Source organism: Dromaius novaehollandiae, chromosome 18 (genome assembly GCF_036370855.1).
Source record: "Dromaius novaehollandiae isolate bDroNov1 chromosome 18, bDroNov1.hap1, whole genome shotgun sequence".
In the NCBI taxonomy this organism is placed as follows: domain Eukaryota; kingdom Metazoa; phylum Chordata; class Aves; order Casuariiformes; family Dromaiidae; genus Dromaius; species Dromaius novaehollandiae.
In genome coordinates, this window is record NC_088115.1 from 15,415,967 (window position 1) to 15,432,521 (window position 16,555).

The window sequence follows — 16,555 nt, forward strand, 5'->3', positions numbered from 1 at the left end:
GGAGGGGGTGATGGGGGTGAAGCACCCCCATAGCGGGGGGGGTGCAGTGCCCTATAGCAGAGTGCAGTGACACTAAAGCAGGGGGGTGACAGGGTGAAGCACCCCCATAGCGGGGGGGGTGCAGTGCCCTATAGCAGGGTGCAATGATGCTAAAGCGGGGGGGGTGATGGGGGTGAAGCACCCCCATAGCGGGGGGGGTGCAGTGCCCTATAGCAGAGTGCAGTGACACTAAAGCAGGGGGGTGACAGGGTGAAGCACCCCCATAGCGGGGGGGGGGGTGCAGTGCCCTATAGCAGGGCACAATAACCCCAGAGCGGGGGAGCGGGGGGCAGTTCCCCTATGGGCGGGGGGCTGCAAGACACCCCCTCCCCGGGGGGCGGTGCCTCTCCGGGGGGCGTGGTCTGGCCATGGCGGGGCGGGGCCTCGCGGCGGCACCGCCCCCCGGGGCGGAGCCCCCTTCCTCTGGCGGAGCCGCCCCCCGGCCGTGGCGGCGCGGCCCCGCCACCACCGGCCCCGCCGCCGCCGCCGCGCCATGCCGGCCGCCCGCGCCGACTACCTGGCGCCCTGGTGGGCGGCCTGGCTGCACGGGCTGCCGCACCGCGGCCTGCGCCTCCAGCCCGTGCCCGCCGCCTTCCGACCGCGCGACCCCGAGTACCAGCAGGTACGGCCCCCCCGGTGCCCCCCCGCCCCGGGACCGGCTCGGCGGGGACGGGGACGGGGACGGGGACAGGGGGCTCAGCCCCACGGGCAGCGCCGCGGGGGGGGTCCCGCTGAGACCTGACGCGCTCAGTGCCCAAGTGCCCCGCGCCGCCGCCCGGAGCCCCCGGGGCGGGTGGGCAGCGCCTCGGGCTGCGAGGCACCAAAGCGGCCCCGGAGACCGGGGGCTGCCTGCGGGACGCCGGCGGCTCCGCTCGCTCCCGGCTCCCCACTCCGCTAATTGCATCCCGGGGGATCTTCCCCGGGGGCGCGATCCCGGCTCGCTGCAAACCCGCGCCGCGAGGGGGGATGCTGCAGGCGGGAGGGGCCGCCCCGGGCTGGAAATGCCCCCTCCTCCGCCGGAGGCCCTGGAGAAACTGCAGGTTAGTTTGCTCTTTTCCCCGTGCTCCGGCCCCCCCGGCCGCTCCGGCCCCGGGGCACCGTGCACGGGTGGGTTCGGCCACCTCATCCTCCCGGCCAGACCTCGCCGGCCGGCTCGCGGCGCACGTGCCGGGCCTGCGGCTAAGCAGCGCGGAGGCTAACGAAGCTGCCGTTAGCGCGGGGCTGTGCTCCGTTGCTGCCTTTTCCCGTTCTCGCTGCTGCGGGCGGTGGGTTTGGCCCCGGTTCCCGTGGGCGCTGGCCCCTCTCCGGTGCCCCGGTGCAATGCCGTCGCGCCCCAGTGCAGCCCCCGTTTCCAGCAGCTCACAGACCCTCTGCGGGTGGAAACCAGCCCGGCGAGAGCCACGGGGGCGTTATTGGAGGAGGAGGAGGGGGAGCAGGGCCGGGGCCGGGGCCGTGCCGCGTGCCGTGGCCATGCTGCACGCTGTGGCCGTGCTCCCGTGCAGTGTCGCCGCCGGCTGCTGCTCCAGCCCCGAGGTCTCGCAGCCTCGAAGCCCCGCGACGCACGCGGCCGGGGGCTCCGCGGGGCTCCTTGCCCCCCGCTGCGGCTGCCGCGTCTCCCCGTGCACGGCCGGGCCTCGGAGCAGCCCCGAGCCGCCGCCGTCTCCGAAAGCGCGGGCCGGTCCCTGCCGGGGCCGGGAGCGCTGCACAAAGGGCCCTTCAGCCCCGGCTCACGCGCCTCCCGCCCGGCCGCCTGGTCTGCCGCCGCGACGAATCCGGCCTTCGGGATCTGCTGGGGGGGCCGGTGCAGCCCGGCTCGGCCGGGGCCAGTTCCTCTTTCCTCGCCTCGTGGAAAGCCCCGGGGCGGTGTTGACCGTCCCCTCTCTCCTCTCCTAGTCGCTGCTCTTCCTGGGCTTGGTGGCCGCCGTCTGCCTCGGCCTCAACCTCCTCTTCCTCACCGTCTACCTGATCTGCCTGTGCTGCTGCAAGCGGGATGCGGAGCCGGAGAGCAAGCGGCCCGGCTCCTGCTGCGTCACCTGGACGGCCGTGGTCGCCGGGCTCGTCTGCTGGTGAGGCCACCGCGGTGCCCGGGGCACGGCCGGCGGCTGCCCCCGCGCCGGGGCCGCATCGCCCACCCGCCCCGCTAATCCCGCCGGGAGCGGGGGCCGCGGTCGCTAATCCCGGCCGGAGCAGATGGCGGGCGGCAGCGCGGCCCAGCTGGCGCCCGCCCGCGCGGGGCCGATTGCACCGCGGCGTTTGGGCCGGGGGCGGCCGCGGCCGAGCCGAGCTCCGGCTGCGCCCCGCAGCCCGGGGGGGGACAGGACGGGGTGCAGGGCCTTTCCGCCGCTCTGATGCAACCCGCTCACCAGACAAAGAGCCTATTTTTGGCCGGGCAGAGCGCGCGCGGTGTCTGGCCGCGAATGTTTTACGGAGTCGGCAAACGGCACTAATGAGCTCGGCGTGCCCGTCCCGTGACCGCCCTGCCGTGTCCTGCCCCGGCAGCCCCCCCGCGTGCCCCGCCGGGGGGAGGCCCGGGAGCTGCCGCAGGGATGCTCGTGGCCCTGAGCCGCGGCAGCCCGAGGCCGGGCGGCGGGAGGGGATCACTTTGCCGCTCTCCGGGGGCTCTGAAACCCCAGCAGCAGCTTGGCGGAGCCTGTTTGCAGCTGCGAGCGGCCGTTAAAGGCCTAATTGGGGCAAACGGGCTGGTGTCCGTCACTTTTGTTGGCATCTGCCGCGGGGAGGGGAGAGGAGGGCAGCACAGCGCGGCGAGCGCTCTGGTTCTCTCCCGCCGGCCGGGCAGGAGCCCGCGGTCCTCGGACCCGGCGCCCCGGCTGCCTCCCGCCGGGGGATTAAGCAAGGAGCGGGTTTAAACGGGAGCGGCGTTTCTTCCGGCAGATTCCCCTAATCTGCTTTGTCGGGCCTCTCCGCCCTCAATCTCCCGGCGCTTGGCAGCGCGGGCTTAAAATTTGCCGGTGGGTCCCTGCCCGGGGCCCTGCCGCATCCCCGGGCCCGGGGGGGTCGGGGCATCCCCCTCCCCTCTCACCGTCCTCCCTCCCGTGCGCAGCGCGGCCGTCGGCGCCGGCTTCTACGGGAACAGCGAGACCAACGACGGCGTGTACCAGCTGCTCTACGCCCTCGGCAACGCCAACCGCACCCTCACCGGCATCGACGCCCTGGTAGGGACCGCGGCTCGGCCCGGCCGCGCGCGGGGGGCTGACGTCAGCCCGCAGAAAGGGGCCTTTGTGCCCGGCAGGGCGGCGGCGAGGCCCGGTGCTGCGGGGTTCGGGCTGGGTCCCGGGGGTCGGGCCATGGAGCCGTCCGGCAGCGGGTGCGGGGGGGTGCCCCGTGGCCCCGGAGCCCTCTCCGGTCCCCGCGTCACCTCGGTTTGCTCCCCGAAAGCTGCTCGGGCAGGGAGGGAGGCGCGTGTCTGGCTCTGCAGGGCGAACAAAGCCCCGTTGTTTGCGCCTGGGGCCGTCGCCGCTGGGCTTCTGCCACGTGCCCATCCCCGCCGCAGCATTGGCGCGGCACCCTCGGCCGTGCCAGCGGTTTGGGGCGTGCAAATGCCTTCGGAGGGCGTCCGCTCCCCCGGCGCTCGCGTTCGGGATGCCCAGGGCTGCGCGGGGCGTTGCAATGCCCAAAGCGAGGAGCCAGGCGCCTGCATCCAGCGCCGGCGTCGCGGGGGCTCCCGCCAGGCCCGGCTCACGGTGCCGCCCCGTCCCGTCCCCCAGGTCGCCGGCACCACGCTGCAGATGGGGGCGAGCCTGGAGCAGCCGCTGGCGCGGCTGAACGAGATGCTGGCGGCGCGGGGCGACTTCGTGCAGAGCCTCAAGCTGGTGCGGCAGCTGGCCGGCGGCGTGGTGCTGCAGCTCGCGGGGCTGCCGGCCCGGCACAGCGCCAGCGCCAACCTCACCCTGCTCGCCGGGCGCGTCGCCTACGCCGAGTACTACCGGTGAGCGGGGCCGGGGCGCCGGGGCGATGCGGGGCCACGCGGGCCTGACGCGCCGCCCTCCCTCTGCACGCAGGTGGCTGGCCTACCTGCTCTTCTTCATCCTCGTCCTCACCGTCTGCCTGCTGGGCTGCCTGGGGCTGGCCAAGCGCTCCCGGTGCCTCCTCACCACGTGAGTACCCCGAGCCGGGCCGGCTCTGCCTGAGCTCCGCGGCGCTGCCGGGCGGCGCGTGTCCCCCCGGGCCGGGGCTGAAGCCACGCTCGCGCCCCTCTGCCCGCAGGATGCTGTGCTGCGGGCTCCTGACGCTGCTCCTCAGCTGGGCCTCCGTGGCCGTGGACGCGGCGGCGGCGGTGGTGAGTGCCGGGGCGAGCAGCGTGGCGGCTCTGCCCGGGGAGCCAGTGCTGCCCGGGCACATCTGGAGATGCTCGTGCACATCTGGGCGTCCCAGTGCCCAGCAGCGAGGGGGGGCTGCTCTGCGGCATTGCGGCACCTGGCCGATGCCCCGTCCCGTCCCCGCAGGGCACCAGCGACTTCTGCGTGGCCCCGGACAAGTTCGTCATGAACCTGACGGAGAACGACATCAGCGCGGGTAAGGGCAGGGGGCTGCCCGGGGGGCAGCCGTGCCTCACAGCCCCCAGGACACCCGCGCTGACGCCTCCCCTTGCTTTGCAGAGGTGGTTCACTACTACCTGTACTGCGACCAGAGCCGGAGCAGCCCCTTCCAGCAGGTAGGGCCGGAGCCGGTGTGGGGGGGCCAGTGTCACCCCCACGGACAGCGGGGCACCCCGTGACAGCTCGCTTGCTTCCCTCCCAGGCGCTGACCGTCTTCCAGCGCTCGCTCACCACCATGCAGATCCAGGTCCAGGGCCTGGTGCAGTTCGCGCTGCCCCTCTTCCCGATGGCCGAGGTACGGGCAGCGGGGACTGTCCCCCATCCCCATCCTGCCCTGCCGCCCCGCGTCCCTGCCGTGGGTCGCAGCCCCCCGCATGCCACCTTCACCCCCTCTCTCGCCTGCAGAAAGACCTGCTGGAGGTCCAGCAGCTCCTCAACGCCTCGGAGACCAGCCTGCACCAGCTCACGGCCCTGCTGGACTGCCGGGGCTTGCACAAGGTGAGCGGCGGCCCGGCCAGGGCGCGCGGTGCCGGCTGCCCCCACTGAGCCCCATGCCGTCCCCCGCTGCAGGACTACCTGGACGCCCTCATCGGCATCTGCTACGACGGGGTGGAGGGCTTGCTCTACCTCCTGCTCTTCTCCCTGCTGCTGGCCGCCTCCTTCTCCACCATCATCTGCGCCGCTCCGCGCGCCTGGAAGCACCTGGCTGCCAGGTGGGTCTGGTGCGGCGCGGCCCCCCGTGCCCGAGCCGTGCCCGCGCTCGGGGGGCCGGCGGCGAACGCCCGCGCCTCGCTGCATCCCGCAGGGACCGCGACTACGACGACATGGACGAGGAGGACCCCTTCAACCCGCAGGCGCGCCGCATGGCCGCCCACGCGCCGGCCCGCGGGCAGCTCCGCAGCTTCTGCAGCTACAGCAGCAGCCTGGGCAGCCAGAGCAGCCTGCACCCGCCCGCCCAGGCCATCTCCAACGCCCCCGTCGCCGAGTACATGTAAGACCCCCCCCGACACCGCTCCCCACGCCGGCTCGGCCCCGAGGGTCCGGCCCAGCAGCTCGGCCCCCCCCTCACGGACTGCCCCCCCCCCCCCAGGAACCAAGCCGCGCTCTTCGGCGGAAACCCGCGCTACGAGAACGTGCCCCTCATCGGCCGAGGCTCTCCCCCCCCTACGGTACGGTGGGCGCCCGAAGCCAAGTCCTTCTTGTGACGGCCCCGCGGGGCGGGGGGACCGGGGCGGGGGGGTGCCGGGGAGCTGGGGACCGCGCGGCGGAGGCGCCGCAGCTCGGAGCGAGCCCGTTTGCTAACCGAGCTCCCCGCTGCGGCGCCGGGGCAGCGGCTACCACGTGCGTGGGAGAGCCCAAAATACTCTTATCTTCCCTTCAGCTGCTCTTTTCTCACTGCTTTATTTTCTTATTTATTCTGCGGAAACCCATACCCGCTTACCTTTCCCTGTCTGTTAACGCCTGCTTTATTTTATTTATTTATTTTATTTTTATTTTTTTTGCATCCATTGTTTTGGAGCTAAGTTGCCCATCAAGCGTAAGTTCAGCGGCTTTGTGTTCCCTCTTTGTGCTGAGGCGGGAGTTCGGGTCCTGCGCTCGCGCCCCTCCTCCTCGCTCCCCCCCCGGCCCCGGGGGGGTTTCTGCTTTGGCGGCGGGGGGAGCGTGGAGCCGCTGCCGGGAGATGCTGGAGCTGGGCGAGAGAAGGGGCTGCCCCAGCGGGAGCGCCAGGAAGGGGGTTGATGGAAACCATCCTTGGTGCCTCCCGGGGACCCTGGCGGGACCCGGGGGCCGTGGCTCCATCCCTCCCTCCCTCCACAGGCTCCGGCACGCTGCTATGGCAACACGCAGCCCCGGCGGCGGAGCCTCCCGCGCTCTTGTCTTCCTGGGAAAATTTTTTGCGATCAGGTGAAAACCTGGAGCCGCGCCAGCACAGGAGGCTTTAATCCGCTTGCACAGCCCTTGCAGCTGGCAGGCCCATCCCTGCGGGGGGGCCGGCGGGGGGATTAATGCGAGCGCTTCTCCCCACCCTGAATGATCTGATTTATCTGGGATTCAGATCCCTGAGGAAGGACTTGTGCTGCCTCGGAGCGCTCCGGGTCCGTGGCCTTTCCCGTGCGGATGTGCGTGTGCGGGGAGCTGGGTTTGCTTTAGCTCCTCCACGGCGCTTCGGGGAGGACTCGGCCTTCGGGAGGCTGGGGAAGCCCCCGAGTGCTGCAGAGCCCCAGAAGAGGGAGAGGAGGAGGTTTGTGCATGGAGATGAGAGATCAGGGGGCAAAACCCAGGCTAAGGGCAGCGAGGACGCCCCGGGGCTGTGCACGGCGCGGTGTCGGGGCTCAGTCCCCGCCGGCTCCACCGCTGCTGCCGGCCCAGCAGCGTGGGAGCATCGCTGGTCCTCGGGGGTCGGAAGCAGCAAGGACGAGCGTTGAGGTTCCCTGATTCGGGCTGAATTTGCTGCCGGGTCCGAGGTGGAGCCCGAAAGGCAGAGAACAAACCCCAGCAATGTCCTGGCTGTGCAGAGCCTGAGACGCTAAAATAAGGCACCTTGGCCGGGGGCTCTTAACTCCCAGCCATGGAGGAGGGTGCAGAGACCCAGTCTGAACAGGATCTGGCTCTTCTGATCTTGGTGGATTAATTGGGCATTAATACAGGTTGGAAGCAGCTCCCCTCCCCGTGCTCTGACTTCCTCCGGGACGTGGGGCGCGGGGCGGCCTGCCGCTAACCCCGCGCCCTCTCCCCGCAGTACTCCCCGAGCATGCGGGCCACCTACCTCTCCGTCACCGATGAGCACGTGCGGCACTGCAACGCCGAGTTCCCGGCCTAGGGCGCCCGCCCCGAGCCGCTCGCGGGAGGAGAAAAGGCCACCGGCGTTTCTGTAACGGAAACCAGAGACAGCTTGGGAAGCGGGCGGCAGCAGCTCTCCCGGTGGGAAGAGCGGGGCCCGGAGCCGACGGGGAGCCCCAGCGTCCTCCTCTCTCGGCAGCTCGTGCTCGCTCTGGAGTCTTCCTCTCCGAAGTGCAGCTGGGGCCTTTTCCCCCCGGACTAACAGTGATCCCGCGTCTCTCGCGGGCGCCCGCCCAGGGCCCTGCTCTTCCCCGCGGCGCGGGGGGCCCGGCCGCCCCTTCGCCCCCGTAGCAATGCAATACCAACCACTAGTGACTCCCCCCGCGGTGGCGGGCGCCGGCGGCTTTCGGTACGGTTGTTTTGGCCTTGCTGGTTTTCCTTTGCTTTGCTTCTGGGTTTCACCACTGAAGAGCAGAGGCACAGTTCGACTTCCCGCCTCGGCTCGGAGCTGATTTTGCTGTAATGCATGCTTGTAACGGGCGATTTTTCGGTACCTCCACTCCCGGGGGCCGGTGTGGGAAGCCCCGAGGAAGCCGCGTGCCCGGGGGGAGCCCTGGGGCAGGCCAGGCCGGGCCGGGCGGGAGGCGAACGGTGCCGGGGCCGGCGCAGAGCCGAGGCCTGCTGCGGGCCGTGCTGCTCCATCGCAGTGACTCACTGTGTCTTTTAAAGATAACTTGTACATACCCTTCTGTCCCGTAACACCATTCGCCCGTGTCAGGTGCGACTAGCGTTACCTGCTGTTGGAAACCTCCTGGAGACTCGAGGTTTGGATTTTTTTTTTCTTTTTTTTGGCTTTTAATGTTTTAACGGTACTGGTAGAAGAGCTGTTTTTAAACGCATGTGAACTAACCTCATTAGGGCTCCCGGGCGGAGGAGCGGGAGTCCGGCCTGATTTGTATGTGCCCTCAGGGGAGAAGACAATAAACACTTGTACTAAACTGATCCCTTTCCTGCTGGTTTCTCCGCGATGGCATGCCTCTGCTTGGCCGTGGGGCCGGGCCGCCCCTCCGGATGGGGCCTGGTTGTCCCCCGTGGATGGGGCACAGGGCCAGCTTTCCCCCCCCACCCCGATGCTAAGCCACATCTGCTGTCACCAGCCAGGCTTTGTCCCCAACGCCCTCCCCAACATGGCGGCAGGCGGCGGCCGTCACGTGTGTTCTCGCCCTCCCCAACATGGCGGCAGGAAACGGCCGTCACGTGACTCCCGCCCCGGCGTTGCCAGGCAACGGCGGACGCGGCCCTGAGAGCGGCTTCTAGGAAGGCCGCGCTTGGGGCGGGGGGAGCCCGGACGCCTGGGCCCCTGGGGTTGGGGGGAGGGGCAGAGCAGGCCTGCCCCCGGGTCCTCAGCGGGGACAGAACTGGGGAAAGACCCCGAAAAGGCGGCAAGGGCCCCCCTCAGCCCCACCATGGAGATCGTCTACGTGTACACCAAGAAGCGCAGTGACTTCGGCCGGCCCTGCAACTTCTCCGACCGGGCGGCCGAGGTCATGGTGGACATCCCGCCCGACCCCGCCGCGGCTGACGCCTTCGTGGCCAGGAACCCCGTGGACGCCCACGTGCAGCACGCCAGCGACATGTCCGAGCACGAGGTGAGCCCGGCTCCAGCCCGGGGACAAGGGGGCCTCTGAGCCGCTGGCCAAAGAGCTGCGGTTCCCGGCCGGGGCCGGAAAGCTCGGCTGCATCTGGGCCCGGTGGGTGCCCGACCTCGCTGGGTCGGAGCGGAGCCGGCTGGCTGGCTCGGCCTCTCACTCCCGCTTCCTCCACGCCGCCCTCCAGGTCAACACGGAGAGGGTGGAGGTGGAAACGCGCGGCGTGCACCACACGGAGGGGGGCTGGCCCAAAGACGTCAACCCGCAGGAGATGGAGCAAACCATCCGCTTCCGGAAGAAAGTGGAGAAGGACGAAAACTACATCAACACCATCACGCACCTGGGCACCGTAAGGCCGCGGCCGGCCCCGGTTCCCTCGCCGAGGCAGCGCCCGGTGCCCTGGCGCGGGCTCTGACGTGCTCTCCCGCAGCTGATGGAGCACTGCATCAAGCAGAACAACGCCATCAACATCTACGAGGAGTACTTCGGGGAGGAGGAGACGGCCGAGGTGGAAGACGAGCCCCCCTCTGCCAAGACCATCAATGTCATCAGGTAACGCTGGTGCCGTGCTCGCCGGTCGCTGCAGGCCCGCGGGGGCTGCTGTGCTAGCTGGGTGCTTTGGAGACAAAGGAGGTAGAAAAACTCGGTGGCTTTAGGATAGTGCTGGGTCGGTTTATGGGTGGAGAGACCTGCCACCAGCCGTGCAGGAGCTGGGCTCAGCTCCTCGCCCCCCTGCCCTCCACCCCAGCCAGGCACTTTGCCATGAGGTGCCGCCGTCCAGGAAGAGACGCGGCTCCGAGTTTCTTCTGACAGCAGTTTAGACAAGATCTTCTGTGTGCATGTGTGTCTCAAAGATTATTTTCAAATGTCAGGGGCTGCTAGGTCATTTCTAAAAGTCAGATCCAGTAACATAATTGGATTCTTAGAAGCATATAACTGGAAAGACTTTATTAAATCATCAACTCTTCTCCCCCCACCCAGCCCCCCAGAGAATCGTTTCCTGCAATCAATACTCAAGGGCTGTGGCTTGTTTTAATTGTGATTCCCACAGTTTCCTTGGGAGACACTCAGCCCGGGGCATGAGAAAGCTGTTAGCAAGCTAATGTCTGTGTTTGATGTTCTGCTGCGAAAAAGGGATCCAAACATAACCAAGAGGACAGCCACGCATCTCTCCTGGCACCCCGATGGATGCAAGAAACTGGCGGTAGCTTATTCCAGCCTGGAGTTCCAGCAAAACGTGAAAGACATGAGCTTTGACTCATACATCTGGGATCTTGGTAAGCGGAAGGGAAAATTCACCAGTCAATAATGGTGCTGCTGCGAAAGCACTTTGCGCCTTCAAAGCATCTCACGGATGTAGCGAAGCCTCACAGCCCTCAGAGGGTGCGAACGGAGGTTTAGTTTCATCTTTGGCCCACAAATCAATTTAGAGAAGGGGAGAAATGGGGTCTGAAAGCTGGCCAGCAGATGGAAAATAACCACTAAATTCCCACTGCACGACTTCATGAACCAGAGTACCTGCAACCGGGTCAGGCAGCTGAGCCACACTCCTCTTATGTGGTTCTTGTGTTAATGTGGTTCACTTGCTCTTGATCAACAAAGGAAGAGGCAGCGAAGCCCGTGTCGGGAATTGCCCTGTTTTGCCAAAGAATGTCTCAGGCTTGTTGCTTTTTGGAGTAAAAAATACAAAGAGGAGGGTTGGGATACGGGGCCTGGCCCTGGGCTCTCTTTCCCCGCGGCATGGCCAATGCGCCAGCTGTACCACATCTGGCGCTGCGTGGCATGGCAGTGAGCCAGGCTGGGGGGGGGGTGAGCTGCACTCGCCGCGCAGTACCGAAGGGCTGGTTTGGAGGTGGGTGTTGCTTTCCTTTGGGGCTGCCTCCTCACTTTGCTCTTTACTCATCCCTTCTTGGTAGAAAACTCCAACAAGCCGGAGCTGGTTCTCAAGCCGTCGTCCCCTCTCGTGAGCCTGGAATACAACCCCAAAGACTCGCACATCCTGGCAGGCGGATGCTACAATGGGCAGATCGGTAAGGAAGATGGGTTTGGCATGAAGCCATATTAATGAGGGACTGGCTTCGTTTAATTCGGCGAGAGCCTTGTTCCAGCACTGCTATGCTGAGAAACGACATAACATCATTAGTGCTGCAGCCAGGAATACCCTCAGCATGGCTTGAAGCCCCGGGGCGTGATGTGCGAGGAAATGCGTGTGCTCGCCTGCGCAGGTAACGGGAGGGGAGGGCACCGTGCCTAGGAGCCCAGGTGTGCACTGGCTCGGCAGGGGTTTACCTGGGCAGCTCCCGAGGGGCTGCGTACGGAGGAGGCTGCCGGGACTGGCACGTGTTGCCCAGGGCTGTGGGCACATGCACACACATATCCGAAGAACAGCATGGGACTCCCATGTCCTCAGCTCCACTTTTCCCTGGAAGCGTGCTGGGCCCATGCTGCTGCCCAGCGCTCCGCAGTCGGGCTGGCCGGCACCGCAGCAAGAGCGCAGTAGAGATCGCTGGACCGGTAGCTGAGCAGCGTGCGTTTTGCGCTCCCACAGCCCCCTATCTTGATGTGGCAAAAATTCAGAAGAGTTGCCCTCGTTTCATTTACTGAGTTGTTTTTATGCTGCTGTTACGCATGCTTAGGAAAGGGCCCCTCTTTGCCAGGTTCATTTATGGTTTGGTTACTTAGTCAGCCACACGAGCCGTTTGATTTAATTGCGCTCGTTTTGATGTTTTTCTTGCCATTTGCAGCAGCAATCAGAGCTGACAGGGCATGCACTACAGGGCTGTTACTGCACGCTCCGGAGGTGATGGAGAGAGTGGATTTCACCTCGTCCTTCACAGCACTCCCCAGGCATGTGGCACAGGCCCAGCAGAGCAGACTCCGTCACGTTCAATTGCCTAATTAGCAGTGAGCGAGAGGGAGCGCGTGCGGCTTGGTGCCATCGCGGCCCAGCTGCCTAACCTTTGCTGAACCGAGGACGGCCCTGCGCTGCGGCCTGCCCCCCGCCGTGTGTCAATGCAAAGATAGGGAAAGACGTTTACCGCTGTCCTGGCGGGACCTGCCTTCGTTAGGCAGGGCCCTCAGGACATGCAGGAGGAGCTTGCAGCCAGGGCCAGGTCACACGCACTGGTTTCTAGGAGCTGCTGTTCGGAGTTGACAGGGGCTGTGTGCTTGGACCATGTCTGGTCCTGCTGGAACCCCTTGTGCAGAGCAGGGGCACGCGGTAGCATTAATTGCCTCTGGCGGCTGTAGGACATTTGCCACAGAGAGATCACTGAAGAAATGCTGTGATGGCTTAAGATGTTACCACCGTCTAGCTTTATTGGCAGCAGGCATTGACCCATCAGCAACCAGTTCTCTCCAGCATCCAGCCGCACTGGTGCAAACTGTTTCCTCTCAGACTGGGCACCCCTGGAGTGATCACAGCAGCAGGATCCCAACCAGCAGGGAGCCTCCATAGTTATTTTGGGTACTGTGAATGCTGCCATGAGATTTGTGCCCTATTCTGGCTTCAACAGCGGGGCAGCATCTCCTCGGGAAACGCCAGGGAGTGGCAAGCAAAGGAGCAGGGCAAGGGAGCTGGTGCAGATCTCGACAGCTGCTTTTCCTTCCCAGCTTACTGGGACACGAGGAAGGGGCCGCTGCCCGTGGAGGTGTCCACAGTGGAGTTCAGCCACAGGGACCCCGTGTACGGAACGATCTGGCTGCAGTCCAAAACCGGCACCGAGTGTTTCTCAGCCTCCACTGACGGGCAGGTAAAGGGCAGGAGCAGGGAAGGGTGGCAGGCGCTCACAGCCCAAAAGAGCTTTCTCTGCCTGCGTGACCAACCCCTGGTCGCTGGGGCTGCCCTGCCATGCCAGCATGGGATCCTGTCCCCTGGGCACGCGATTTGGGCTGGCCCAGGGAAGCCCTGCCTGGCTCCCGGGTGCTCAGCTCCCCCAGCGCCCACGGCCTCACCAAGAGCAGCCCCTGACTGCGGCGTCGCTCCTGCTGCTTGTCCCCTGCAGGTCCTGTGGTGGGACATCCGCAAGCTGTCCGAGCCCACTGAGACGCTGGTCTTGGACATCACCCGGAAGGGGCTCCTGAAGAATGCTCTGGGCGCCGTCTCGCTGGAGTTTGAGCCGACCATGGTGAGTTCCCCCGCCCTGGCCTGGCACTGCGTCACCCTGCCCACACACCCCTGGTCTCAAGGGACAGCGGGAGCGTGGCAGGGTGTCTGGTGTGCTGCGGGTGGCAGTGTCACCCTGCCGCAGGCACTTCGTGCTCCCCTCCCCAGAGCCTCACTGACACCCTGGGATTTGGTCCCTCCCTGGGAGAGCTGGAGGGGGACGGGGGCTTGGTGGTTACTGTAAGTGGGGCGTCTGCAGCAGAGCAGGGGGCTTTGAGCCAGGCAGCCTCCCTGGGGCAGTGCTGAGAATGCAGATTGTCCGGTGTTGGGGTTCGGCTTTCCTTCTCCTCCCGTGCTGTTCCCCAAAGCGGTTTCTGCTGAGACGGGGCAAATCAGCTGCGAGCTCTGAGGGGCCTCTGCTCCACCAGCCTGGGCTCAGCGCGTCTTCAGCTGCGTGCGGCAGCCGACAGCGCGGCCCCGCAAAGCTGATTGCTGGGGTCTGGGGGTCAGCAGTGGCTGAGGACCTGGCCCTGTTGGTGGCTGTACCTGGAGAGGCCCCTGCAAAGCGAATCCTAACGGGGGCAGGAGCCAAGCCCAGCTGGGGGGCCGCGCCAGGTCACCCCCAGGGATGGGGCTGCGCGGGCACAGCACGGATGTCTGATGCGCGGCGCGATCCTGTGCACGCGCAGGGAGGCCCCGGAGCACTGCTGCAGGTTGCAGCGTGCTGCCACCTGGCTTTAGGCATCGGGAGTCAGTCTGTTCCCAGAGCACAGGGTCCTGCTGGCATCCAGTCCCCGAAGCTCCCACATCATGCTGGGCACCAGGGCTCTGCTCTCCCCACACTCTTGCCCCAGCTGGCTCCCAGTGTGCTCTGAGAGCAAAGCCCTTCATTGCCCAATTGTCCCCTGATGGCTGCTCTCTCCTGCTCCCACCCTCAGCCCACCAAGTTCATGGTGGGTACAGAGCAGGGCATCATCATCACCTGCAACCGCAAGGCCAAGACACCCCCAGAAAAGATTGCCGGCACCTACAGTGGCCACCACGGGCCTGTCTATGCGCTGGCCAGGAACCCTTTCTACCCCAAATTCTTCCTGACGGTCGGTGACTGGACTGCTCGGATCTGGTCGGAGGAGAGCAAGGAATCGTCAATTATGTGGACCAAGTAGGTGTCAGTGTTTTTGAACCTCCGCAAAAAATGTTCCTTCTCTGTGCAAAAGCACATTCAAGGCAGGTGACCAGCAGGGTCTAGTCTGCTCTGGTCACGGAGGAGAAGCTGGTGGGACAGTCGCCAAGCCAGAGAGGTGCCAGCGTAGCCAAGGGCGCTGGAACAGGGATGTTCCCAGGCCCGTGATCTTGGCTAAAGGCACGTGATGAAAATTGTGCATACCAGCCGCAGTGATGGGGCTGGAGTTGAGCCTGTCCCCGCTGCAGCTGGGCTCTGAGCAGGTCTGTCGGCAGGTACCACCTCTCCTACCTGACAGACGGGTGCTGGAGCACTGTGAGGCCAGCTGTCTTCTTCACGACCAAAATGGATGGGACGCTGGACATCTGGGACTTCCTTTTCAAGCAGAACGACCCGTCCCTCAGCCTGAAGGTTGGGTCCCGCACGGCCCCTTTTTCCTTCGCCCCTGTTCCCTCGACGGGGCTGCCCTCGGCCCAGCACCCGCAGCGGGGCTTGGCAGACCTGACACACTGCCTGGCAGAGCAAACGGAGCTGGGGATGGAAATGGGAGCTGGGGGGGCTTGCACAGCACCATCCTGCTTGTGCTGAGCTCTGGATAAGCTCCATCAAGTGGCAGGTGTCCCTTCAGTTGTCCCCGGAGCTCAGTGTGCCCAAAAATTTGCACTTTAGGATCAAACAGGTTATGAACATCCCTTGTGGCCCTTGTTACTGACAGTTGCATTGAGGTGCCTGTGCTGGTTGTGCTGCCTGGCCCAGCAGCCTGACCTCCCTCGGGTGGGCATCGCACAGGGGCTAAGTCATAGCATCCGCCTGTCCTCCCTCCCAGATCTGCGATGAGCCCCTCTTCAGCCTGCGTCTGCAGGACAACGGGGGCTTCGTGGGCTGCGGCTCGAAGCTGGGCACCGTCACGCTGCTGGAAATCTCCTCTGGGCTCTGCACCCTGCAGAAGAACGAGAAGACCCTGGCCACGGCTGTAGGTGCCAGGCGGAGCAGCCGGACTGCTCACGCTACAGCAAAGCCCTCAGCGTGGCCAGCACGCCCTTGGCCCCGCGCACGGCCCCTCCGCCAGCACTGCCCGTGAGCAGGCCCTGCCCTGCTTGCGAAGGGGCTGAGCAGAGGGAGGGTGGGCAGCGGGGTGGCCCCGCGGCTCCCAGGGCCAGGGGTGCCATCCCCGGGCAGAGCAGGGTCCCCTGGCTCGGCCTCGACGCCCCTCAGAGACTCCCCTCTCTGCCCCAGATGTTTGAGCGGGAGACGAAGCGGGAGAAGATCCTGGAGGCCCGGCACCGGGAGATGCGGCTGAAGGAGCGCGCCAAGTCGGAGGTGCGGGACGAGGAGGGGAAGGAGGAGAAGCCGGCGGAGAGCCACCACGAGGTGCTCGAGCAGGTCCGCAAAGAGTTCTTCGAGGTCATCGAAGCAGAGCTGCGGAAGAGGGCGCAGGCAGAGGCCAAGCGCTTGCGTGCCAAGGTACCGAGGACGGCAGGGAGCGGCCAACCACCCCAAGCTCCAAAATCCCCGGAGCAGACGGGCAGGCGCTCGGGGAGCGTCACCCGTGCTTGCCTGGTCTCACTCTCCCCAAGCGGGTGGGAGGCCCTGTCCTGGGCTGGATGGGCCCTCACTCCGAACTAGCCCAGCCATAGGGAAAGCGTAGGGATGGGGGACAGCGGACAGGAGATTTTCTGGATAAGGACGTTCCTAAGGACAGCGTACGGTAGCCACTGACACGTGGTAAAGCAGCAAAACAGGCAGAAAGCTGAGCAGAGAACAGCTGCCATGGGGCAGGGGACATGGGCCAGCCTCTGCTTTTCAGGATAAGGACTATACAGGTGACACGGGAGAGGAAGAGGAGGAAGGAGAGGGCAAGCTGCCTGAGTATGAAGAGGAAGAGGAGGAAGAAGAGCAGGAGGATGCTACCAAGGTCAGCTGATTCCAGCTTCATGCTGCTTTCCCCTCCTTGTTCGGGTTGCTGGTCCGTGGCGTGTGGCGCAGGTGCCCACATGAGGGCACCCAGCCGGACATGCCAGCCCTTGCCCAGCCCTGTCCCCCCTCCGTGGGGCTGGTGAGGCGGCGGCGTGAACGGTGGCCCCGCGGCGCGGCCCCCCCCACCCCTGCTCTCTCCGCAGGAGCCGTAGCGGGGAAGCAGGGCTGGTGGATGGCGGAGAAACCCTTGAGTGGGTCACAGATGCTCCCTGGCCCTTTGCCCTCCCGATTTTTTCCTTTGGGTGAATAAACAGGAGGTTTCCCA

General features: G+C 66.1%; 2 protein-coding genes across 2 annotated transcripts; both read left to right on the plus strand.

The window, feature by feature from the left end:
• Positions 1–486: 486 nt before the first annotated feature.
• Positions 487–8,376, plus strand: TTYH2 (tweety family member 2). The gene is made up of 14 exons (XM_064522816.1): positions 487–661; positions 1,933–2,105; positions 3,101–3,212; positions 3,765–3,985; positions 4,059–4,154; positions 4,264–4,336; positions 4,503–4,572; positions 4,656–4,711; positions 4,798–4,890; positions 5,001–5,093; positions 5,166–5,308; positions 5,401–5,586; positions 5,686–5,764; positions 7,336–8,376. The coding sequence occupies exons 1-14, from the start codon at positions 533–535 to the stop codon at positions 7,414–7,416; spliced, it is 1,605 nt and encodes a 534-aa protein (XP_064378886.1). The 5' UTR covers positions 487–532; the 3' UTR covers positions 7,417–8,376.
• A 286-nt stretch (positions 8,377–8,662) lies between these two features.
• Positions 8,663–16,555, plus strand: DNAI2 (dynein axonemal intermediate chain 2). The gene is made up of 13 exons (XM_026112462.2): positions 8,663–9,025; positions 9,213–9,374; positions 9,456–9,577; positions 10,160–10,302; positions 10,942–11,055; positions 12,638–12,777; positions 13,030–13,152; positions 14,069–14,292; positions 14,589–14,724; positions 15,140–15,286; positions 15,550–15,777; positions 16,121–16,228; positions 16,434–16,555. The coding sequence occupies exons 1-13, from the start codon at positions 8,843–8,845 to the stop codon at positions 16,440–16,442; spliced, it is 1,839 nt and encodes a 612-aa protein (XP_025968247.2). The 5' UTR covers positions 8,663–8,842; the 3' UTR covers positions 16,443–16,555.